The sequence below is a fragment of the Artibeus jamaicensis genome, unplaced genomic scaffold (assembly GCF_021234435.1).
Source record: "Artibeus jamaicensis isolate MK-2021 breed Jamaican fruit bat unplaced genomic scaffold, CSHL_Jam_final contig_559, whole genome shotgun sequence".
NCBI lineage: Eukaryota > Metazoa > Chordata > Mammalia > Chiroptera > Phyllostomidae > Artibeus > Artibeus jamaicensis.
This window is the reverse complement of record NW_026521887.1, coordinates 799,944-826,413: the sequence shown is the minus strand read 5'-3', so window position 1 is coordinate 826,413 and position 26,470 is coordinate 799,944. Positions and strand designations below refer to the sequence as shown.

Here is a 26,470-nt window from a genome sequence, read left to right as displayed (position 1 = left end):
GATCTGTCTTTTCTATAAGTTGTAGTGGAAATACTGAAATGCGTTATACAGTCATTTTATTCCTCATCTAGAAGTTGACCATATTAACATTACCTTTTCAACCTACTCTTAGATTTTTAAAGAGTTTGACTTTTAATCTGTTTTCTTCTAAGCAATCCTGTTCATTTTCTCTATTTGTAAAATTCATAGGAGGTGGAGAATCTGTTTGTAATTCTAGCAGCAATATTACACATTGGAGATATTCGGTTCACTGCTCTGACAGAGGCAGACTCCGCATTTGTTTCTGACCTCCAGCTTCTGGAACAAGGTCAGTGGAACAAAGCTAACATTAACCTCTAGGTGTGCAGTTTTGCAGACCTGCCAGTAGATGGAGACACACTACAGAAAAGTCAGGTGAAATAACACCTTTCCTCTAGAGCAGAATTTAGTGAGAATGGTAGGGGGTTGGGGGGTGGGGGGAAAATAATAGCTTGTAACTCCGTTCTTTTTTATAAATGGTGATGGGAATGAATAACAAGATACACATTTATGTTCTCTTCCTGCCCATCACATTACCAGGTTAATTTTTTGGCACATACTTGGGTTTATTTACATTCTAAGTGCTCTCCACCCCCTTCCCTGCCACCCAGTATATTTGGGGGACATGTTATTACCTAAGGATTTAAATAAAATTCAATTACTTCCCTGAAAAAATCTTGCCAAAAATCTCTCTTTCCTCTGAAGTTGCCTGTTAGCCACTCCCAGGTTGCTTTTTTTTTTTTTCAAAATTCCTTAAAACCAGATTGTCAACAGCATATCTTTACCTCATATCAAAGTGCTTTAATCAGGGATTGGGAGAAATCATTCAGGTCTAATTCTAGAAGGAACGAGGGAAAAAACTTGTGATTTAATGCAGGAACCCCAAGAACTCATTAAGGTTTTGATTACTTATAGGTTCTTTCTTTAGTTGAACTTGACAATTAAGTTTATAGTTTAGTTTTCTTTAATACACACATTTTCTAATGGGTACATATAAAGCTTATAAATCATAACCATAATATACAGTGTTCTCTTTGTCCAAAAACACTAACTTTAGTTTTCAATGTTGCTTTAACTTTTAGTGGCTGGAATGCTACAGGTCTCAGCAGATGAACTAGTGTCTGCTTTGACAACTGATGTCCAATACTTTAAAGGTGAGTTTTCTGTCCTCTGGCTGTCACCTTTGTGCAGTCATGGTCTTTGAAATACAAAAAAGAAAAACAAACTTACCTCTCCCCTTACCTTTCACTTTGTGAAACTATTTGTGTGAATTGAATGCCAAATGAGAAAACCCTTGTGAATCTATTTGGTCACTTTAATCTGACAATACTTGCATATTGTGAACTCTTGCTGCTTTTGAGAGACCTTTTTCATTAACTGGTCACCTTTTGTAGCTAATTAGTCATTTTGGACAAATCAAGCCATCGGCGCAAAAGGGTTTATTTCATCGAAACATTAGATCCGTTTGTGTATGTGGGGTCCCGCTGCCCTCTTCAACGAAGAGGATCCCTTTTCCTCCACAGCATCAGTTACAATAATAGCTGCCCTTAGTGGCTGTTTATGACAAGAATTGTGCCAAGCACTATGAATGCGGGATTTTTTTTAATTTTTACAAACTGCTACAAGGTATACATTGTTATTTCTGTAACTAGAAATACATTGGAAGAGGTTAAATAACTTTGTAACCATTAGTAAATGGCATGTTTGGAATTAGAATCTAATATTACCTGATTCCCAAGGTAAGTCTTTTGTTACATGCATCGGTACCAAAGGGGCAAGAGTGGCTTTCCTCCATGCTCACTATGAGTCATGGCCTTGCCAAGGTGCCTCTGCTCCCTAATTCTGAGGACTCACAAACCACCTGATCTTTTTTCCTCTAAATCAACATTTTTCTCACTTCTGTTTCTATGGGATCTACTTACAGATACCTGGGTATGTGACATAATTTCTGCCTCAAATGTGGAGTTCTCAGCCATGTTTCTGAACGCTGTGAATCTCCCCATTATCCACTCAGGTGCTCAAGAGTCGAAAGTCGTTCTTCATTCCTCTTCCACCGCCTTCTCTGTTGACGAGATCAGGCACACCCAGCTCTATTCCATAAGTAGCTCTCATCCCTACGCCTTCCCTTCCTATCACCATTTCCTTAGTTTATCTTTCCCTAGATTAGGGCAAGAAAGTCCTCCTTAATCTTTTACTTGGCCATATCTCATTTTACCTTCTTTTCACACTGCTTTCAGGTATAATTTTTCTGAAATACAAGTAAAGTTTTCATCCATAAGTAAGTGGCTTTGAAAGATTTTCCAGTGCCTCTGTAATTAAGCTTGTCACTGTGAGATAAGATAGGAGGTCCTTAATATTGGGTCCACACCTAACTTTTATGCTTCATTTTTAGCCATTTTCCCACTGATAATCCCAGCAGTCCAGCCACACTCTTTCTTGAAGTTATCCAAATGCATTATTTTTATTGCCTTTTAAAGAAGAACTGAACTCTCCATTAATATCTATAATTTAATGTACGCAGGTTTCTCTGCTTACACTTCCCTCCTCTCTGTACGCCCCTGCCACATTGGTGACTCATTAGAACCCTTAATCAGGTTGACTCTAAAGACTTCAATTTGGTAACATCAAAAACAGCACACTGCTTTCACTGCCACCACATGTTGTTTCATCCCTGGGCTTGAACTTACAGCTCCCTGAGTCTTTATTACCTGCTGTTTTGTTTGTTTGTTTGTCTCAGAAGCAGTTCTGCTCCCTTACATGTATTTCTACAGTTAACAATGTAACCATCATTTCACAGCAACTCCCCTCGTTTCACATGGTTGTCACCCTGCTGCCCAGCATCCGGCTCAGCCTGAGCTGCAGTGGGAAGCCAGGTCGGTCAGCGCTGCAAAGCAGGAGCAGGACATTCCCGTTCCCTCTCCACTCACTGTCATGGACTTGGTTCCAAATCATCCACATTTCATTTTTTTTTATTTTGATTTCTGCTCTAGTTTGTTTTCTTCTAAAATTCTTATTATTCAAGATTTTAATTACCATCTCTTTGAGAATGACACAGAAATTTCTACCTTAGGGCCCAATCTTGTTCCCACATTCCAGACCCACATTTTGGTTAGTTGGATCATTTCTTTGAACATATTTAAAATATGACTTATTTTCCAGATGGCCAGGTTTTCAAATGCCTTAGGGATGATTCAGTATCCAAACCAGTGAACTGTTAGTGGGAAACTGTTAAAAGGGGCCCTTCGAAGACATAGGTCACTAGCTGAAAGGAAATTACAGTCTGCAAAAGGTCAAGAGCTGTGGTCAACCAATAAGATTTTGATGTATGTGACCCTCGTGTTAGGAAACACTTTAGATAATAATCGGCAGAGACCTCCTTTATTGGAGCCACAATATATTCTTTAACATCTTTTGATGTATGGAGGTGTGTGATGGATGAATAAGGATATACACAGTTTTGTTTGCTTTTAAATGAGATAAACCCTTGTTCTTACGCCTTCTGTCCTTTCCACGGCTCCAGGAGATATGGTCACACGACGACACACTGTGGAGATGGCTGAATTTTACCGGGATCTCCTGGCCAAGTCCCTGTACAGTCGTCTGTTCAGCTTTTTGGTGAACAGCATGAACTGTTGCCTCCACACTCAAGAGGAGCCCAGCAGGTAATACCGATGAGTGCTGATCACTAATCCTCTCCTGTCACAGATGACTTAAAAAGTCTCCCCTCATGAAGATGCTTTACCCTCCACTGTGACCCATAAATTAAACTATTATTAACATATTTCATTTTAACAAGGTGATTTTACTTGAAGGACTTTTTTTTACTTTTTAATAATTTAAGCACCCCCAGCCCCCGGCCCCTGGCACATTGATGAATTAATCAAATCATCTCTCATTCACAGAGATACAAACACATTCTCTCTGGACTGAAGGCATATATGGCCTTTTGAGCATTAGGAAGCATAAAAATATTAATCTAGGAGGAAAATAGTTCAAGAATATCTAAAGCACTTACCTTTGTTGAGCAGCCCATGTCCACCTTGGAACCCATTGGCTGATGCTTTTCAGGTGGGCAGTTCTTCCCGTTCCTTCCCGTGCTGTGTGGGTCACTTGGCAGATGGTCTCTGAGGCAGTCATTCCATTCATCAAAGTCTTCCACAGCCCTATGCCGAAGCTTTTCAGGGCTATCTGGTCATCTAAACATTATAGATCTCCATGGCATCTTGTCAATGGAAAACTTTGTTAATATTCTTGTCACTAATAATGATCCTAAGCAGGTCATTGAAAGCAAAATTGCTTCCAGAAGGCTTTACACATTCTTGTCTTCGAATGAAACCTTTTGAGAAATTCTTAGTTGTTCATAGAGATTCCTTGACCAAGTTCCTGAAAATTGCTGCCTTGAGAGGTTTCCTGGAAAACACTATAACTAGCGTGTATTAATGGGAAGGTTCCTAAATAAATGTAGACATCGCAGAAAATTCAAGGACAAAGGGAGGCTATAATTCTCATTAGAACATACATATGTAAAATCTAACTGCGTATTGATCAACATATTCAATATACGGTCTGTGATTTGAGGGTAGACATAGTATTTATATTTTAGCAGATGTACCTTAGTATTTGGTATAGTGAGGATTCTTATTTTGTTATTATTGCTAATTATCAGTTCATTTGTGATTTTCTTTTAAATATGAAGATTAGTCACAAATGACACTAATACACTAAGAGTACCAAATGAATCTTGTATAACATTATTAACAGCTCTGCTGAAGTTGACATGGAAAAAATTAATATGTAAGTTCAGCTGCATATAGAAACTTTTAGAAAGTTTCCTTTTGACATTTAAGTCTTAAAGAGTCTTAAATTTATGTAATTGAAAATACACATAATCTAGATCTTTTTAATATATATATGTACATATACACACTCACAAAAATATAAACATTAACCTTGGAAAACACATTATTTCCCTTTTAGCGGATGTATCATCACTGTGTCAATATGTCATTTTATGATGTTAGTTTTATCTTTTCAAATTATTTACTAAGCAAATGAATAAGAACAGAGATTAGTGGGAAATTAGAAATGAATTAATGTTTTATAAATTTAACTTCTAAGATACAGTGTTCTCATTTGAGTTGCAACTCCCATTTTTTTTCCCCTATTTCTCCCATGGGTCAACGCAACCTAAATTTAAATCCTGAAGTAATGCAAAGAAAGGTTATGTTTGCAGTATTTCTAACTCATTGAAATTCATGGAAAGTTTAAGGTTTTGTAGATTTATGGACCCATTTCCAAAGTCACAGAAAGGTCTCAAAATTTGGGTAAACTTAGAATAGGCTTTATTTCTTATGAACCTCCAATTTTGTAGAAATTTTTGTAATGTCAAAAAGATTATATAACATAAATAAATATATATTCCTATGGTTAAACTTGGTGAGCACCCTTGATATTGAAGGAAAGTTTTTCATATTATATATTTTTATAAATTTTGCAGGGGAAAATAAACAGAAATAAGCTATAAAGGGAATAAAGTAATAAAAGGAAAATAAGTGAGATCGAAGCAGATGAAATATTTGGTCTTGGAATGCTGAATTCATTTCCTGGATTAAGGCAAAATAGGCACAATATTAATAATATTATGTGTTTAAAAATTTTCTACTCTCTCTACCTAGATTTCAAATAGGGTTGCTTCTAAATTAAAATCATGAGGTATAATGCAGAAGCTGACCACTAGTTAATTTAAGATGGGCAGAAATGTTCACCATGTTTGCCTGGCCAAAAGCCAGCCAGGGAGATTAACATGAGGACGTAGACCAGCCGCCGCAGGCTGCTTGCACTCACTGCTACAAGCTGGAAACCAGCTGGGCTGGGTGCACTCAGTGGTCGGGACACTTCAACACAGTAACACACTGAACCTTTATTTATTAAGCTTACTTGAAAATGATTACCACAGCAGGTAAAAGGGAATGATGCTAATAATAGTAACAATAAAATAATAATAATAGAAAGCTTCTATTTGTTTAAAACTTTATTAATTAAAGAATGATTTAAAGGATATCACATAATTTCCAAAGAAAATTAATAAAGCTGCTAAGTTTGATCTGGCTTTTCTAGTGTTGTTTACCCACCACTCCTCTGTGAATTGTCAATTGACACATAAAGATTATGTAGGTCATAAATAAATTACATGTTCAAACCACACAGAGATCCACGTATAGATTCCCACAACTTCCTATGTAGAAACTGGGTGACCAGTAAGGACACTGGAGACACTGACCTTCTATTCCATTCTTCACAGGCCAGCTTTTCTTCAGTGAATGGGATGGCATGTTTGCCGTCCAGGCCCAGCCCCAGCCCAAGGATGCAGCCCTTCTCCCCAAGGACAGGTCTTCCCTTAGATGTTTCATCTATTGCAGTCAGGCTAATTCTGTGGTCCCCTCATTCTCAGGAATCTCTAAGATGACAGCCAGGGTCTCTTTCCCTCACTGGGTTAGCTCAGTCGATCAGGAAGTAGTCTCCTGCGGCTTTACCAGTCCCCTGCTTCCCAGGTAATCTCAGCTACCAGTCTGTCCTGACACAGTAGATGTAACATAGAAACTGCAAATGGTCAATTTCTTTATTTCTGTCACAGTACCTTTCTATAGCTAGCTCTAAGCAGGTTTCTTCCAGGCTCTAACCTCAGTGTCTTAGAATAGCACCTTGAAAACAAATTTTGTGGTGTAGAGAGGATTCTGAATATTTGTTTTTAATATTCCAATTCTTCCATGGTCTATTTTGCTTCATTATTATAATTTTTTTTCATTTACTAATTTTGGTTGGTGTTTTTAATGTAACATTTACAATAGAAAGTCTTACTCTTAAGCGTTTGTTGTTCTTTTTCTTTTTTTATTATTTTTATTGTATTTTTCTCCATTACCATTTAATCCCCTTATGCTCCCCTCACCACCCTGTTGTCCATGTCTATGAGTCCTTTTTCCTTTTTGCTCAATCCCTCCAACTGCTATTCTGTCCCACTTAGCTGTCATCCTGTTCTTTTCTTAATAAAATTACAAACCTTCTGAAAAAGATAGTTAAGGAAACACATTAAATTCCTCTTTTGTCTGAAAAGGCAGCATTGTGAACAACATTATGTCTGCCACAAGAAGAGTGTTTTATTGTTGTGTCAACATTATAAGTAAAATTTTTCACAATTCTTCAAACATGTAGTTGTATTATTACTTATTTTGATATAACCACTATATTAAATAAGTATTATTTGCACTATAATGAAAACACATGTTCTTTTTATGCCTCACCTTTTTTTTAAATAAACTCAATGAGGATAATATTTTTCTGATCCTGGGAGAAAACAGGTCCCAAGACTTTGCTGCTCACTTTTCAGTAAATCACAGTTCTATGAATCCTTTAAGTCCCCAGATAGCCAGTATTTGGAGAGAACTTGATGGCATCCAATGGTGAGAGGTCTCCTCTCTCCCACAGTTAAGGCCCATGGTGGGAGCCGAGTGCCTCCCAGGAAGGGAGCAAGGTAGGCTTCTGTACCCCAGCTCTCCAGGGAAATGGGGGACAGGAGCAAGGAAGTGAGGAATATCTTGGTTTTCAGAGATCTTAAGGCTTTTAAGGTGAGAAAGATAGTTAGTTATTCCTGACCCCTTCTCTTGGCTTCCTCGTAGATTCCCCCTGCTGGACCTCTCCTCCTGTAGTTCTCAAGAGATGCAAAGTGCATTCATTCCTACACTACTTGCTCCCCATCACCCACACTTCAGGACAGTCTACTATTAGACATAAACGCACAGAGGCTGAGTCTCCACACCTTCACAGGTGCCTCTCTTGGTCAGGATTCCTCTAGTTGGAGAGGGAATTGGGAATGGGACAGTTCTGTGAGGAGCTGTGGACATTTCAGTGACTCACTTTTTATAATGGCTAAAGCAAAGACATGCACTAAACTGCAGTTAGCTCTTATAAAGGACACAATCCCTTTGATTCTGAAATGAGATAAATGGTTGGAGAGTCTTAGCAAAGTGTAATGAATAATACCTTGAATTTAAAAAAATAATAAATAATTTGTGGGTCCTAAAGTTGAACCTGTTTTATGATACAACACATATCCCCAAGTGTGAATTATCTATATTAAATTAATTTTTCCCTGAATTATTATCTTCATCAGAGTTTTAGTGCAAACTCTACTAGAGTCTTGGGCAGGCAGAGGGGGCTGTAGAAACTCAGAGAGAGTTTTATAAAAGTCTTCAGACATCAAAACCTACAGCTTAAGCAACTTATTCTTGTCATGACTTCTGAATACAATGGTTTATATTTATGGGAACACATAAGAAATATAACCTGTGGAACATTTTTCTTTTTATCATTAGAAATACCCTAATAATAAATAGATTAAAAATTATAGAAGACTAATATATAAAATTTAAGAGGTAACCCAATAAAAGTGATTGAAGATTGCTTACTTTATTTATATATACACATATACACACATATGTATTCATTAATTCATTTATGTCTATATGTTCTACAATCCATTTTTAACACAATTTGGCATATGGATATAACACACAACTAAATTGTTTCAAACATACTTATTTAGATTTTTTTGGTTTGTCACTGAGTCATCAGTTGCTTAAACATGCTTATAATATATTACACTCTTTAATATTTTATTTGAGCTAAACATAAACATTTAAGAACTTGGTGATTGATTATATTCAGCTTGGGTGAGCTACAGAGACTTTGAAGGAATTCTCTAAATCCCTCAGATATCAAAACCTACATTTTATTGCAACCAATTTTCATCATGAGTCCTCAACCAAGACTGTTTCTTTGAGACCCGGATACAAGAACTCAGTTCCAGAGTCAGCTGAGGGCACTGCAAAGGCACACACAAAGTTTCAGCATGGTCCCTGACACAATGGGCATGGTTGCTCCAGCAAAATCACAGTGGCCATGGCTGCAAAGGTGTCCTAGCTTACGGTAGTTTGTGGCGAAGGGAGGGTCCTAGAAAAATGCAAATGGATAACATGTTGGGAACTGTACATGCAGTCTAGTCTCTCCCTTTTAATTCAGTAATCTTGTTTGTTTTGAAGACTAATAAATAGAGGAAATATGTTGTTCTGTATAAACAAGAGTAACACTATTCATATACACTACTGAGATGGGAGGGGTGATTTTTATATTTGGTCAGTTTAGCTTTGTAGTCAGCAATGATAATGGACTTGCTTTGATCAGTTCACACACTCCCTCTTTCTCTTATGACACACCCATGACATGATTGCAAAATGCCTGACTAGGGTCCAGAGCACAGTTTGTAGTCTTTGATTACTGCAAAAATCAGTTCCACCTGTATTAGAGAACATGATATTTCCTGATCAGTAAGGATTCCTTAAGGCAAACATCACATGAAGAAGCACCAGTTCCTAACTATGGACTGGTAAGTGGTGCTTGGACTAAGGAACTGGCTACAAGGTAGAGGACACAATAGATGAACAGGGAACTGGTGATATGCAGGGATGGGGACCCTCTGGGCATCTGGGAACAGGTGGGAGAATGAGGCCAAATTGGAGTGAAGTCACCAGGCTTTAAATATGAAAGTGATCCTTCTTTCACTGGGAGCCAGGGGTCATCATCTCAGGAGCTGTCTAGAGTCATTGTCCTTCAATCCATGGACTGAGATTAATTATGGAGAGAGAAAAGAAGGATGTTGAAAAAATATATCACTTGTGAAATTTCTGAAACTATTAAATCTTTTCTCTCCAACCCAACATGACTTTAATATGGGCTTAAATAATGGGAAGGAAACATTAAACATATACTAGTGAGAAAGCTGAGCTGTTTTAAAGAGAAGTTGAAATTATATTCTTTAAAAGTTTTTTTCAATTTACATGTCAGTTCAACTATTTAATTCCTGAAATCATCAGTAGGATATTTTTGCAACTCATCCTGTTGATAAATTCACATATTTTGATTATAAGGAAAATCGTTTTGTTAGTAATAAATATCCTAGATGTCCAGAAAGACTTCCATCAGCGTATTTAAAAATGGCCCATGTGTTATCCAACAGTCTGGTTGAGGTCATTGTAAAGGATGGTCATGGTAATGGAGGGATTTAACTTCCCAGGGTCTATCAGGTGAGCTCATCCCACTCCACTCTCACAACATCCAATCTGCACTAATGAGATTGTAACAAGCAATGTAATATTAGTCATCAGAAAAATCACACTTCTTTAGGTGAGACTTGCTGTTCTTTCTTAATTAGAGGGAACAAATATTTCATGTAGGGAAAAATAATTATAGCCTTGAAGAATTCTGTGGGCTGGCTGGTTTTAAAAAGCAACCGCATGTCAGTATTTGGGATAATGCGTGTTGGTCTGAAGAGTCTTACTGAATGTCAAAGAGGCTGATCTTTATGGTGATGCTCTAAATGAAAGCAAAGTGGATTGACTAGGTTAAGTCTGAATGTGGCTTCAGTTTTCATTTGGGAATTGTTCTTAGTTTTGCTCTACTGGATTCAGTATGTATACAATTAGTTTGGAATATTTAGTGGTATGTATGCACATATATGTTGAATTTTCAAGGATTTTACAGAGATGAGACTATTTTTTGTTATATCGAAGTAAGAAACAGATTTTTTATGATTTCTATATTTGTTTTTCATTGATGCAATCAGATGCACAGCACATAATATACTTATGCAATGTTATAATGTGGTATGTCCTTTTTTAGGTCAAAGTCCAATTTGAGAATTCAATGAATGGCATAAACACAGACATATACACAGTGTTTTAATGTAATTTCTGGAGATTAATACTTCCTCCCTCAATAAAAAAAATTCATGTACCTGGGCTGTAATAATTTTTACTTTCTTGATTAAAAAATAATAAATACCTGCCCTGGCTGGTGTAGCTCAGTGGATTGAGCGCGGGCCTGTGAACCACACGATCATAGTTCGATTCCCAGTCAGGGCACATGCCTGGGTTGCAGGCCAGTTCCCAGCAGGGGACTCATGAGAGGCAACCATACACTGATATTTCTCTTCTTCTCTCCTTCCCTTCTTCTCTAAAGATAAATAAATAAAATAAAATAAAATTAGCAATCACTTAAGTTTAAAGAAGAATTTGTTTAAAAAAATAAATACCTTCTGAATTAATACCTTCAAAGTGGTTCAAGTTGCCTGGTCATTCTTGAAGATTTTTAAGTCAAGTCAGTGTATTTTTGTAATGATTTTTTGGTGATGATTTGTTGTTGATTTTTTTAAATTAAAAAAGGTATCTTGAAATTTTAGATAAAATCTGTGTTTTTATTTCTTTTTATTTTTTAAATTTTTATTTAATTATTTTTCAAGTACATTTTTTGTCTATTTCTCCCATCCCAGCCCCCCCCCGCCCTGCCTCCCACCTCCCTCCCATTTCCCCCCCCAGTCTTTTAAAAATCTGTATTTTTAAAATATAGATTTTTAAAAGACTGCACTGAGATAGCGCTTACTAAATGAGTAACATCATATTAAAAACACAACTATGACAGTAAGCATGCAAACCTATTCTGTAAAATTACATTTAATAGACTAGATTTTTCAGTTATAACCATGTTTTCCCCAAGGACCTTGCCCCTGCGCAGGAGTCAGTAACTCAGTTTACGGTGAATGCTTGGGGAGCCCGAAGACGGCGCTAAGGAAGGAGCCCCTTTCGGTGCCCTGCAGGCAAGGCTGTGAAAATATCTTCCGGATTAACCACTTACCCCACACTATTGCACAGATCACCTACAGATACTTTACCTCATCTTAAGGCACTTTTCAAATTCCATCTATTGGTTGTTTTTTGCTTCTTATGCAGGGGATTTGTTATTACTTCCACACAATTTCCTAATGTTTTACAAGATGCATAACCCTAAAATTCAATAGGTATGTGTGCATGTGCATATGTAGAGGTGTGTGTGAGTGTGTGTGATTATTTTCTTCTTAAATTATTTCAGCAAGAGATTTAAAAAAAAACTTTCAGATGCAACCTATGACTTTTTAAAAGGTCTTGAATGTAGCCATCACTAGTTATAAATGGCCCTTATAAAAGTATAATTTGTTTTATCATTTGTAAAAAGCAATATCTCTTTGGGCAGAATAACTCTGAGTTGAAAATCTGAAGATTAATCTCCTCCAAGTATGATAGTCACTGGGAGTATCTCAGGTGATGAGACTTGTCCATTACTGGGATTCAATAATCTCAGAAGGTTTAATTACTCCTTGCCATGCTTCCTTACACACAAGACACTTCCCCTTTTGGTAAGGGTTTGTCATTTCTTCCAACAAGAAGGCTTAAAGTGGGCTGTGTTCCACTCCATGAGTCAGATGGTTAGAAAAGATTTTATTGAAAAGAAGCAACATGATTTTCCAGAATGCTTGTGTCCCTCTTCTCTGCCCCCCATTACAGAATAGAACTTGTATAGTTATGACCTAACTCTAGATCTAAGAGCTTTGTGCTCTTTGGGACTAACCATATCATTGACCAGATGATCTGGAGTGTTTCTAAACTGTATTGGGTGGGACAAGGTGCAATGACCATTGCAAAGCACAGGAATATTAAAATTAATCTAAATATTATTTCAAAACCACATACGACTTTCCCATAACACTCAATGAATCACAGTGTGAAACAGTTTGCAATGCTCATCAGGTTTTCTGAGGCTGAAGCAGGTTAAGAAATTTAATCTGAATGATAAACTGGAGGATAGAAAACACATAGAAATTAATTAAATGTTTTTCCATTGTTATTTTGATGATAAAATTGAAGATTAATTTTTCCAGGAAAACATCTCACTATATGATATATTTAACATCACTTGAGAATCCTAATTAAAATTTCATTTTCTCTCTCTATCTTTCTTTTTTTTTTCCTGGATAGGTATTTTTAATTAATTTATTTTTTAAATTTATTTTTTTATTGATTATGCTGTTACAGTTGTTCTATCCCCCCTTCATTCTTCTTCACCCTACCCCCCATCCCCACCATTACCCCTCCTTTAGTTTATGACCATGTGTCTCAAGTTCTTTAGATTCTATACTTCCCATACTATTCTTGCTCCCCTATCTATTTTCTATCTACTGTCTATGCTACTTATTTTCTGTACCTTCTCCCCCCTTCTCCTCCTCCCACTCCCCTGTTGCTAACCCTCCTTGAGATCTTCATTTCTATGTTTCCACTCCTGATCTACCTGTCCTTTTAGTTTGCTTTTGTTTTAGGTGTAGTTGTTAATAACTGTGAGTTTGTCGTAAAACTTATTTGAACAAATAATAAAGGAGAATTTCCCCAATCTGGCAAAGGCAATAGACTTCCAGGAAATCCAGGAAGCTCAGAGAGTACCAAAGAAGTTGGACCCAAGAAGAAACACACCAGGGCACATCATAATTACATTAGCAAAGATTAAAATGAAGGAGAGAATCCTAGAAGCAGCAAGAGCTAAGGGGACAGTCACCTACAAAGGAGTCCCCATCAGACTGTCAGTGGATTTCTCAAAAGAGACCTTACAGGCAAGAAGGGGCTGGAAAGAGGTATTCCAAGTCATGAAATCCAAAGACCTACAACCAAGATTGCTCTATCCAGCAAAACTTTCATTTAGAATGGAAGGACAGATAAAGTGCTTCTCCATTTTTCTATACATATAATAAATTGCTGCTAGTAGTTCAAAAAATGTGATACAGACATAGAACAAACACTTCAAAAATTTATATGGAACCATAAACGACTCCGAATAGCAGCCGCACTTTTGAGAAAGAAGAACAAAGCAGGAGGGATCACCATACCTGATATCAACCTGTATTACAAGGCCACTGTAATCAAAACAGCCTTGTTCTGGCATAAAAACAGGCACATAGACCAATGGAACAGAACAGAGAGCCCAGAAATCAACCCAACTCTCTACAGTCAATTAATATTTGACAAAGGGGGCAGTAACATAAAATGGAGTAAAGATAGCCTCTTCAACAAATGGTGTTGGGAGAACTGGACAGCTACGTGCAAAAAAATGAAACTTGAGCACAGACTTACACCATACACCAAAATAAATTCAAGGTGGATAAAAGACTTAAATAGAAGCTGTGACACCATTCAAGTCCTAGAGGAAAACATTGGCAAGAAAATCTCAGATATTCCACACAGCAACATTTTTACTGCTATGTCCCCTAGAGCAAGGAATATAAAGGAAAGAATAAACAAATGGGATCTCATCAAAATAAAAAGCTTCTGCGTGGCTAAAGAAAACAGTATTAAATTAAAAAGACAACCAACTGTGTGGGAAAACATATTTGCCAATGATACCTCAGACAAAGGTTTAATCTCCAAAATATACAAAGAACTTACACGGCTCCACTCTAAGAAGGCATCTAACCCAATTAAAAAATGGGCAAAGGACTTGAACAGACACTTCTCCAAGGAGGACATACAGAATATCCAGAGACACATGAAGAGATGCTCAATATCATTAAGTATCAGAGAGATGCAAATTAAAACCACAATGAGATACCACTCTACACTGGTCAGGATGGCTATCATAAACAAAGCAACAAACAACAAATGTTGGAGAGGTTGTGGGGAAAGGGGGTCCTTAGTTCACTGTTGGTGGGATTGCAGACTGGTACAACCATTATGAAAAACTGTATGGAATTTTCTCAGAAAAATAAAAATTGACCTGCCTTTTGACCCAGCAATTCCACTGCTAGAATTATATTCTAAGAATCCTAAAACATCAATATCAAAGAACCTATGCACCACAATGTTCATAGCAGCACAATTTACAATAGCCAAGAGCTGGAAGCAACCTAGGTGCCCATCAGTAAATGAATGGATCAAAAAATGGTGGTACATATACACAATGGAATTCTATGCAGCAGAGAGAAAGAAGGAGCTACTACCCTTTGCAACAACATGGATGGAACTGGAAAGCATTATGCTGAGTGAAATAGGCCAGGTGTTGAAAGACAAATACCATATGATCTCACCTTTAACAGGAAGCTAAACAACAAAATAAACAAGCAAGCAGAAGAAGAACAAAGACACTGAAATAGAGAACAAGTGGGCAGTGACCAGAGGTGAGAGGAAAGGGAATTTAAGGGGAAAAAAGGGGAGGGATATTTTTAATTTAGTTATTTTTCAAGTACAGTTTTTTGTCTATTTCTCCCATCCCAGCCCCCCATACCATGCTCCCCACTTCCCTCCCATCTCCACCCCCCCAGCTCTCATCCCTTCGTCCTTCACATTTGTTCCTCCAAATCCCTTCCCCCTTCCCCCTTAAATTCCCTTACCTCTTCCCTCTGGTCACTGTCCCCTTGTTCTCTATTTCAGTGTCTTTGTTTTTATTATGCTTGCTTATTCATTTTGTTATTTAGCTTCCTGTTAAAGGTGAGATCATATGGTATTTGTCTTTCAACGCCTGGCCTGTTTCACTCAGAATAATGCTTTCCAGTTCTATCCATGTTGTTGCAAAGGGTAGTAGAGGAACAAGTATGAAAGACACAGGGATGAGGACTGGGGGGGGAGGAAATGGGAGGGAGGTGGAGAGCACAGGGCGGGGCGGCTTGGATGGGGGAAATAGACAAAAAACTGTACTTTAAAAATAACTAAATAAAATTAAAAAAGAAAATTAGAAGTATAACACAACAGCCATAGGTGACTAGAATAATTGTATGTCAAAGAACTGTATAATATTTATAGTGATAGAATCTATGCATTACTTTTTTCAGAAAAAAATTATTGACAATTAGAAATGGATATTTAAAAATGATTAATAATGCAAATATTTTTCACCCAACTTCAAATTTGTTAATTTTTTTGTCTTGGAGTTAATAAAAAAGCAGTGAATCTTGCCACCATTTAAAAAAAGGTGATAAAGATGACCAATTTAACAGACACAAAACTGGGAACAATGTGAAGTTTGCTTCTGAAGCAGGGACTGAATTTATAAATGAATAGATTAAAAATAAAATGTTTACACTACTTATTAGTTTTAATGGTCTCTCTCAGCACTTTAATGAATTGATTATGAAGATTTAAGCTCTTTCATGGAAATTACAAATAAAAATACTTCTGCAAAAAGGATAATAATTTAAAAATCTAGACAATCAGTTCATAAGTAATTAAGAGTTGGTAAAAAAGATATTTTGTATATTACCTTATTAATTATATATAAAGTATTTATTTCTTAATAAATACATTTATAGTATGTTAAAAAAGCCCAAATAACTAATAGAAGTAGTAATACACCTGCTCTTCCTTTGTGAGAAAATGAAAGCAGACTTACTTGTTTCTTTTACCATTTATCATATCTTTTTTCTTAGCTATTTTAATTTGGGGGGCATAGATTTAATAATCAAGAAAAGTACAAAAGCATATAGGCAAGTCACTTACCACTGTCTAGAATTTGCACTATTAACTTTTGCCACCTTTTCTTCAGATTTTTATTAACATAAAAGAAAGCAGCCAAGAGCTGAACTCTGCTTATCAACAGACTCTCTTCCTTTTATCAACATAGGTTCACTCCTCACCTTTCCTCCCCAGGAACAGTCATATCATCAATTCTGTGTGAACTTCCTACAATTTAGTTTTTTATTTTTACAGATATTGTTTTTTCATAATAGCTATATAACATGGAGTCATTAAGAATTTTTAAATATGCTATACTTTCCCTTTTTACTTCACATGTTTTTGGAAATTTAATTATATTGATACTGAAAGAGCTAATTTATTCTTTCTAACTGCTGTATTAATTCCTCTGGGTGAAGAAACCAGAACGTTCTCATATGTTTCCCTGGTGATGGACACATAAGTCCCTTTTCACTTTTTTCTCTATTATGAACAGCGTTGCACCATCATACATGTCTCCTGACATACACGTTTAAACTTTTCTCTGGAGTATATACTAAGTGGTAGAAAATTTCAGGTAGAACATTAATTTGCATTTTCCTAATTATGAGTGCAGTTGAACACAACAATGCAGATCATGCACTGTGCCATGATGACATGCCCACAGATGTCCAGTGAGACTTGTTCAATTATATGTAGGGGTCTGAATTTAGAGCCTTATCACAGAAATTCTTTTCCTACTCCTTGATTGTCTTGCATTTTTTTCCCTAAAAATTTTTAGATTTTCAGTAAAACAGATACTATTGTTTATGTGAGAAACTGATATAATTTTATATTTCAGTCAGGTATTCAATTATCCCTATCACATTTATTAGAAATGCTTTTACACCTCCTCCTGATTTTTAATCTATTTGACTAGAACTGTATCAACAATGTGTCGTTTAAGAAAATTTGCATGAGTTTTTAATTTTATTATTTGTTTTGGCTATCCCTAGATTTTTTTTTGCATATGAATTTTATAATCACTTTTACTTAGCTCATAAATAAGTCTTTAAGAAATTTAACTAGAAACAAATTTATAGATTAATATGAAGAGAGTTGATCATTTTAGGCTGTTAATTTTTTTCCACAAATATGTATATTTCTATTTATTTATGTGTTTTTTATTTTTTAAATAATTTTTGCATTTTTATTAATTTTTACACATTTTAATTTTATTTTTACTGTGTACTTTGTACTTTTTTTGTTGCTTTAATGAGTGCTATATTTTATTATATTTTAATTTGTTTCTTGGGATATTCAATGTTGAGTTTCATATGTTGATCTTATATTTAGAAACCCTGCTAACTTTTCTTATTAATTCTAAGAATTTTCTTTTGTAATATCTTATTATTTTATGAACATAATTATTTTTTTCTTTTCGTTTTCTTATCTCTTATTTGTTCTTATTTTATTGCATTGGCTAGCACTGCCTGTACAATGTTGAAAATTTATAGTGATGGTGGATATTCTTATCTTGTTTCCAACTTGATATAATATTTATAAATATTTGCCATTGAGTAATCTGTTTACTTAGCATTCCTTAGCATTACTTAAGTAATAAGTTTACTTAGTAGATAATCTTTCTTAAGTGTTTTCAATTATAGATGCACACTTTTATCTAATGTTTTTCTTTTATCTATTAAGGTTATTGTAGTGATTCTTTCCCTTTCTTTGCTTAGGTGGCAAACTGTATTGATGTATATTATTTGATGTTGAATAATTCATTCATAGTGTCAACCCTATTTGCTCATGATGTAGTAGATTCAATTTTCTAGTTTTTATTAAGGAATTTTGCATTTATTTTCATTAGTGAAACGAATTCTATTTTTTCTTCTTATGCAGCCCTTTGCTGTCAGGTTTATATTAAAGAGAAAATTGGGTAGATTTCTTTAAAACAGTTTGCACTAAATGAGGGTGATATGTTCCTTGAATGTGCATTGAAACTCCCTAAAATTTTTGGGGGGATGAAGGGAGGGTTGACATTTGAATACCAATTATTTTAAAGTTTATAAGTCAGTCACATTATTTTCTTTTTTTGAGTTGCTTATATTATCCAAAAAATTGTCCACTTTCATATTTTAGCTTTTTCATCAAATAAGTCATAGCTTTGTTTTATAATCCTTAGTCTCTCTTGTACCTATTATCTGTCCTCTTTTCATTCCTGATGTTATTTATTTTCGCTTTTGCCCTATTCTCATTGATAAGTTTTGCTTGAAACTAGCCTATAAGAATTATTTATTTTCAAAAATAATTTTTGTTTTGTTGTCATTTCTCATTTTATGTTGTTTTTAGTAATTTCTGCAGTTTTATTATACCCTTATTTTGACTTACATTGAATTTTGCTCTTCTGTTTTCTTTTTCTGACTTACTGAGTATAATGTTTGTTTCAGATTTTCTGATGATTTTGTTGACCCTGATTCTACAAAGTACCAGTATCTCCTAAGAATGTACTTCTTACTGCATTCCAGATATTCTCCATGTAGTGCTTCCTTTGTTGTTTAGTTCTAAATATTTTGTTTTATGTTGATTTAGAGATGAAATAACAAGCAGTTTGTCAGAAAAAATAAATTTGAAACACCATGGTTTTTCCTCCCTCATCCAAAGTGAGAAATTTTTACCATTAAATAATGAGATTTCTTTGATTCTTATGAATATGGTATGAGTGACTTCTATTTCTGCACAGACTTGTTTAAATCATGGTTCTCATTGCCATGACAACCAAAACTACACAATTTAGCAAAATAGCTGAGGCAAAACCTGCTTTCTAAATAATCCTCCTTCTGCTTCATTTCCTTACCAAAACACCCATATGTATAATGATTTCCTAAAGAGCTAAGAGTCTTCTTTCTGTAATCATATATTTGTTTTTCATTATTTTGTAAGATTCATTTTTTTCAAATGGAAGAATTGAAAGTAATAAACAATATTAGAGACTTACCAAAGCATCCTGTATATTATAATACTCAATAATAATTTTTAAATTAACACAAATTAAATATAAAGTAATGCTTAAAAATTTATCATTCTTATAAAAATTATCATATAACATGTACACAATAATAATTATGTTTAAATATTGATTATGATAATGTGATAAATTATTTCAAGAATAGTATAGCTTATTGAACCAATAAAGATATACATGCTCTTTTCTTAAGTACATATTTCAGGAAATGGAAGAGAAATGAGCTTTTGTCATATCTGTGAGAATATGGCATTTTTAGCATCAAACATTAGTTGTTTTTCCTTTTTGATAATAACAATTGCATGATTTGCAAATATTTCTGGGCCAAATAAATTCAAGAAAACGTGAGAAATTCAGAGATTTATAAATCTAATAAAAAAACTTGTGGTGTTCTACTTTTCTAGTTCTTTTTTGAGCCAACAGTGCAGAGACTAAGCCTGTATATTTTATACAAAGCAAATAATTCATTGCATTGCTAGCCATGCCTGCTTTCTTGTTTCATTTCTAACCAGGGAAATGCATTTGGCCTCTTTTCAACCCCCTGATAACCCATCCTGCTCAATAGAGTTAACCAAATCTGTATTTATTATGCTCCTCTGTGCCTGTCATTTGAGCACAGTGGCAGTTCTGCCAGAATAAATAATACTGCAGTGCCATTCAGAAATGAGAGCAGAATGTCCCATTCTGGCTCTTGGTGACCCCGCTTCTCCCTGCAGAAAACACCAGGAAGAAAATGTCAGTACCACAATTTAAGTACTGTTTGCCTTTTTCTAAAATAATTTTCTAAATGACAAGGATATACTTTTAAGCTAAAGGACATTTTTAGTTTTTGTCACCTCTATGCTTTTAACTCTTTTCCCTTTACATACTGTCTTATTGGAAGTACATTTCCAAGCCTGGTTTTTTAACATGTGAGATGTGATAGGTGGTGGGGTGCAATTATTGTGGTTATCATTTATTGGATATAACCTAGAAGTGAGTTATCTTTGATCAGGGGATTATCACAATATTGATATTAGCCATGCTGTAGGTGTCATTGTCTTCCTTTTTCAGATCAAGACTGGATTTCAGAGAGGCTGAGTGAGTGACTCGAGTACACAGCTACAAAGTGATGGACTTGATGTGTGAACCTCAGTATGTCACACTTACTACCTGAGTTTTTTCCCAAAACCATCCCACAATGAAGATGGTCAGAGAGCGATATAGAAATCATAGCTTAAAACTAAATTTAAAAAATTAATGTTTTGAACTATAGGTGATGTGTTTATTTTCAATGAAATTACTAATTAAAGTTTAAAGTATCTATGTATGGATATGGGCTAGAGGGCAAGACTGTTCTCCTTCCCTGGTAACTGGATCTCTAGCATCTCGCAGAATGTTCAGCAAAACTGGTTGTTCAGTGTATACTCACTTGGAAGGTGATGAGCTAGTAAGTGATTAGTTAAAAGCTATTCTCAAAAGAAGAGGCCTTGATACATTGAAAAATTGTTCACAATTATTTATTCTTCCCTGGATCCAGGTCCTGTACAATATAACATTGACAATTCTCTTATCAGGGGTTAAATCTAATTTCTCTCCATTTGAGCTGCCCTTGGAACTTATTCTAGCCCAGAGAATACAGTGAATATGATGCTGTGCCAATTCCAAACCCTTGCACTAATCTGTCTTCTCAGATCCCTGTCATTGCCATGTGTGTAAGCCCAGGCTTGCCTGAAGAAGATGAGACACTGTTAGTCAGCCAGTAACCAGCCAGCCAATCCCAGGCATTTGGGTGAGGTCATCCTAGACCTGCCACCCCCAGCCAGGCCACCCAAGCAGACAAAAGGACTTGCAAACCATAATAAACACTCATTGTTTTTAGCTACTGAGTTTTGGGGTGGTTGGTTATCCAGCAATATCCATGTTCTGTGAGTCACTACCTATTTAATTTAATTTTCATAGCTCCTACTTTGAGCCATAAATTGTGAGTATGTACATTTGAAGGCGAGAGCTCTCCACTTCCCAGGTATTTTGAGGGATGCTGTGGTGATGCCCCCTTCTTGCTGTTTTCAAATATTCACTGCATTGTCTTCTGGGAGTAAACTCACAAGCTTTTGGGTAATGAAATACAGTGGTAAGGTTTCACTATACTTTTTAACTGACAGGTTGAAATAATAATGAAGAACTATCTATAGGCTTGTCTTTCAATTTGCAAAACAGTTATTTTGAGTTCTTCTTCACCTCTCATTGCCAGAAGTTGACCTGACTGCCTATAATGTTCTTACTGCACTAGTCTAATATCAAAAAAAGGCAAATTAAGATTAATCAGCCCAGGCAAGTTTTCACCTCCAGGAAGAGCTACTTGTTCTAGGAATTCTTCTAAATGTCCACTGATTTGAATGACCCATTCTTAAGGCTCAGTCCACAGCTTCACAATGTTTTTAGCACAGTTTATCACAGAAATGCTTCCTCTAGAAATCCAGAATGGATGAACTCATACTCGGTTCTCTCTGACACAAATTATTCTAGAGTTTGTCAAATTCAATGGATCCTTAAGTCTTGGAACTGGTAGTGCCACTATTAATTGGCGAATTTTAAAGGTGTCAGGTAAAATCACACCTGTAAATCCTCATAATCATGACCTGGGGTAGCTCACTTCTTCCATTGGCTCTACCCTAACAAGTACGAGTGGCAGTGAAATGCTAGATTCCACTGGGAGTCTAGACTTCTGCCTGTGATGCAATACTACCCATAATTATTTGCCATGGCTGGCTTTCTTTGGAGAGTAGTATCTGTCTGCTGGCACTTGTTCACCCATTCACATGGGACATTCACACATAGGGGAACTCACTTTAAATGATTATTAATCACACCTCTTCTTTGAAGATGACAGAAAACTGTACATGCAGTGCTTTGATGGCATCCTGAGAACTACTCCCACCCAAACTATCTGATTCACCCACCCGGATAGGGATCCTGGCTTTACTCTGCCTTCCAAACCAGACCCATCAGACCCACACCTTTGAGTTTCCATACATTTTGTCCTGAGCATTCCATGATTGACCTTGGCCATATAACCCAACTCACCATCTCCCCTTATACATCAGGCTAGTTGTCAAAGAACAAAACATGATCTACACATACAACTTCAGAGTTCTCTGTCCTTTAAATCCTAGCTTCAATGTGTGTGGATCCTTTCAGAGCATGGATCTCTCCAACACACTGGACCAACCTGATCCAAGTTCTGAGTCCTGCTGCTATGCTTTGTCTGGTAGTCATGTACCACTGACATAGACCAAAAGGAGAAGAGAGGTATCTTCTGGACATAACTCTGAACTAACTGTTTCACTGAAAAGATATAAGCTACAGAAATCCTACATTTTCATAGTTTTTATTTTTATAGTTGCTGATTTTACTGAAGATAGTCCAAGTACAATGATACAGGACCCTAACTTAGAGCTGTACAGCTATAACACTACTTGTCATTGTGTGGCATATAGAGTAATACAGTTGGTCACTGACTTTGTGACAGCAAAAATAAACCACAAATAACCCATGGCTCTGTTGAGTCCATGTTGTCATTGTTTTTTTGTCTTGCTTTTTTGAAAAGCTCTCAGGCATGGTGTGTGCTCTAAAGGAAATCCATCACCTTTCCTTATATTAACAGACACCAAAAATTTCTCTTCAACTAAGTTGTCCAAATAATTGGTTGAACACAAGGACTTACTTGTCTTTATTTTTGTTGGAGGGACTAAAGTCACTGGTCTGAAGGTGTTCCCAAGAAAAGCAGCTCTGCTTTCAAAGAGTAGTGGGAAGTTGCCAAAAGGGTCAGCAGACACAGGAGAAGGATAGATATAAATCTCCAACATGAATGAAAATGGTAAATACTACTGTAATTATATTCAACTGCTTGGAGAATGTATTCCCATCTATTTCTTGACCTCTGGGCCAGTCTAATACCTTGTTTGTAATTGTCTTCCTCACTGATGTCTTTACATTAATAAATGGGAGTTTAGCTGAGGTCAGCTGTAAGAAGGGTCACTATTATAACATCATGTTAAATTCAGTAGTACCAAAGTGAACATCCAGCTGAGCGCTTCGTACTTAACAAATATTTAACTATTTATCTCTCTATCCCTATGCATAGTCATGATCCTAGTGAGCCTGCACTTTTTTCATTCTTTTTCTAAATTTATTTAATTGTTGTTCGAGTACAGTTTTTCTGTCTTTTACTCCCATCCCAGCCCACCCCCCAATACTTTTTAAATTCTTTTATTGAGGCATAACATATCTGAGTACACATATTCTGTATACATTTCAGTGGATTTTACATATGCAACATGACCATGTAACCTCTACTCAGATGGAGATGTAGAATCTGTCCAGTGCCACAGAAGGCTTCATGCACTGTTTTTGTCTGGCTTCTTTAGTTCTATGTTATGTGTATGAAATGCGTCCACAATGTTGAGTGCTGCAGTACTTCATTCTTATTCTACTCCCTTTGTAAAAACGTGTATGGACATACCACTAGTTATTTATTCTACTCCTGATAGACACTTGGATTGTCTCCAGGTTTTGAATGTATAAATAAAGCAGCCATGAGTATTCTTGTGCATGCCTTTTAGTGGCCACATGCACTCATTACTCTGGATCCATGCCCAGGAGTGGGATTTCTGGGTCATTCAGTAGGCATGTGCTTTAGCTTTTATAGATGAATTCAAACCATGTTCCAAATTTCAAATTTCAGCTATCACTAGCAATGTGTGAGGGTTCCAGTTACTCCACATTCCATACATATAGTTTGTATCTGGCTCTTTTCATTGTGCTAACTGTACACGTTTCTATCTATTCTTTATAACCACAATTTTTATAATTGCAAAATACTTGGTGGAACAGTTATGTCATAATTTACTTAAGTGGTCTGCTATTCTGAAATAGCAGGGTTGTTTTAAACTAGAAGTGTAAGAGTTCATATAAACTAAATATTATTTATGGTTTTAAAAAGGTAAATTGTACCGCAGCTTGACCCCTATTTCTAAAAATACTTTTTGGTAACAAAAATATGTATATAACATATATATCACTGTTAAAATGTAGTATACTAAATAAGAGCATGTGTTTATTAAAAGTATGAATGCTTTTTAGCTGTGACTTGTAGCTTTCACCAATCTGTTATTCTTTGTACTCTTCTTAATCCTGGGGAGAATTCTCCACCTGGAGTCTCTGTTGTAGGTCAGAACTAGACTTGTTTACAGGACCAGCAATTGGAAGTGGATCTGTGCAGTTTTTCACAGAGCGTAGCATAACAGGGACTAGTGTTAGACAGCCTGAGTTCAAATCTTGGATCTCTTTAATGGTGCCCTTGGACAACTTAAAACTGCACTGTTCCCATCTCAGTGTTTTCCTCTATAAATTAGGGGTAATTGCTGCACTTATCTCCTAGGGTAGTTGTTAAGGCTAAATGAGGTAAGGTATTTTCAGTGCTCATAACAGTGCTTGGTACACATGTAAGCTCTAGTGTTCATCCCTATCCCTGGATTTTCTTATATATATATATACCAGGCTAATTAACTGCAGTTTTCACCTCAAGGGCTCTCTGAATAATTTTGCTTCCTAACTTCCTTTGCCACTGGTGAGGAAGTACAAGGAAGGATTGTGCTTAGCAATGATGTTGGTTTGCACAACTCCACACAGGATAGGAGAAGGAAGACAGTTGCTTTGGTAAACACACTCCCACCATCACCCAGCTTCTAGCTTAACTTGTTCGCAAGTACAAAATATTTTCTTAATTTCTGACATATTTTCAGAAAATGGTAAACCTCAGGTACCTGCTTTGGTCAAAGAATAAAAGGTAGGAACTCCCAAAACGATGCAACCCTGGTCGCATCTTCCACCCCATGTTCCTCCCACAGATGAGAGAAAACCCTGGGAGGTGAGCTGTGGGATAGGCACAATGAGCCTCCACCATGAATGTACATTGCCAGTTAAAAACAAGTCTTGTTATTTAAATTCTTCATTGTATAGGGAGCACAGTTCGTGAATGCCATAGTGTAGCTCAACAGCCCCAGGAACTTTGCACCACTAACCTCTGTGTAAGCTCTCTGATCCCAAGGGTAGTGTGTCTAGACAGCCAGATTGCTCAGGCCCGAAATACTTTTACATTTCATTCTGACCCCACTGGGGGTCCTACAGGTCAATGATCAGCTGAAGAGGCTGACTCAGCTGACTAAAAGTTTAATGCCAGGCAGGATTTAGCTATTTCCTAAAATGACTATATGCTTAGGTAACTCTCTAGTTAATTTCCTTGCCTAGGGATTATTGACGACAAATCCTGACTTGTACATGCCACCAAACTTCTCTGCCTGCCCAAATAAAATTAGTTCATCCATGTTCTAAGGTAGACATTCTTTTGAATTCAGATTTTACCCCTTCCTGTATTCATGCATAGAAAACAAAATCAAAACCACAAAGATGCCTTGGCACTTAATATTTTTCTCTTATATAAAAGGTACTGTATTTTTTTAATAAGCTATTGCAAGCTGGACAGTTTCGTTAACCACCAGAAATGCCCTCGGGAGAATTCTGAGGGAGAATTTGAACTGAAACAGACCATCTCATTAATATGTTAATTTTGCCTATAGGATTGAATCCTGGTTGATCAGATGACCTCTGTCTGTTCCTCTTCGCTAGAAATGGGATGTCGAGTTAAATGCCTGTGTAATATGAGGCAAGATATCAATAGAGAAATGACAGTAATGCTGACTGCTACATAGTATGGGCACTTTGCTGGCTGCAAATTCTTGTAACCCTCCTGCCAAGGTTGCTATTGCAAAAACAGACACATATTTCATTCAATCATAAATGATGAAATAGATTTCTGAAAGAAAATGAACACATTATGTCTGTCAGTAGTTGCAAAAGTAATCTTAAAATTCATTAAACCTGCAGTTAATTCTTTCCCCTGAAAATGATTTCCTTCTATACCATCTTTTAAAAATAGCATTTTAATTTTGTAACTAAATATAGTTTGGAATGCAGTATCTATGAAATCATAAAAATCATTTAAAAGGAACACTTTTTAAACCAAATTCATACTACTCTAAATTACTAATAA

At 36.1% G+C, this 26,470-nt stretch overlaps 1 protein-coding gene across 1 annotated transcript in view; it reads left to right on the top strand.

The window, feature by feature from the left end:
- Positions 1-26,470, top strand: part of MYO16 (myosin XVI) — a 660,093-nt gene that overhangs the window by 409,122 nt on the left and 224,501 nt on the right. Inside the window, exons 18-20 of the mRNA XM_053670348.1 lie at positions 190-307; positions 1,101-1,172; positions 3,539-3,680. Coding sequence (XP_053526323.1) covers positions 190-307; positions 1,101-1,172; positions 3,539-3,680 — 332 coding nt within the window. The remainder of the gene's footprint in view (positions 1-189; positions 308-1,100; positions 1,173-3,538; positions 3,681-26,470) is intronic.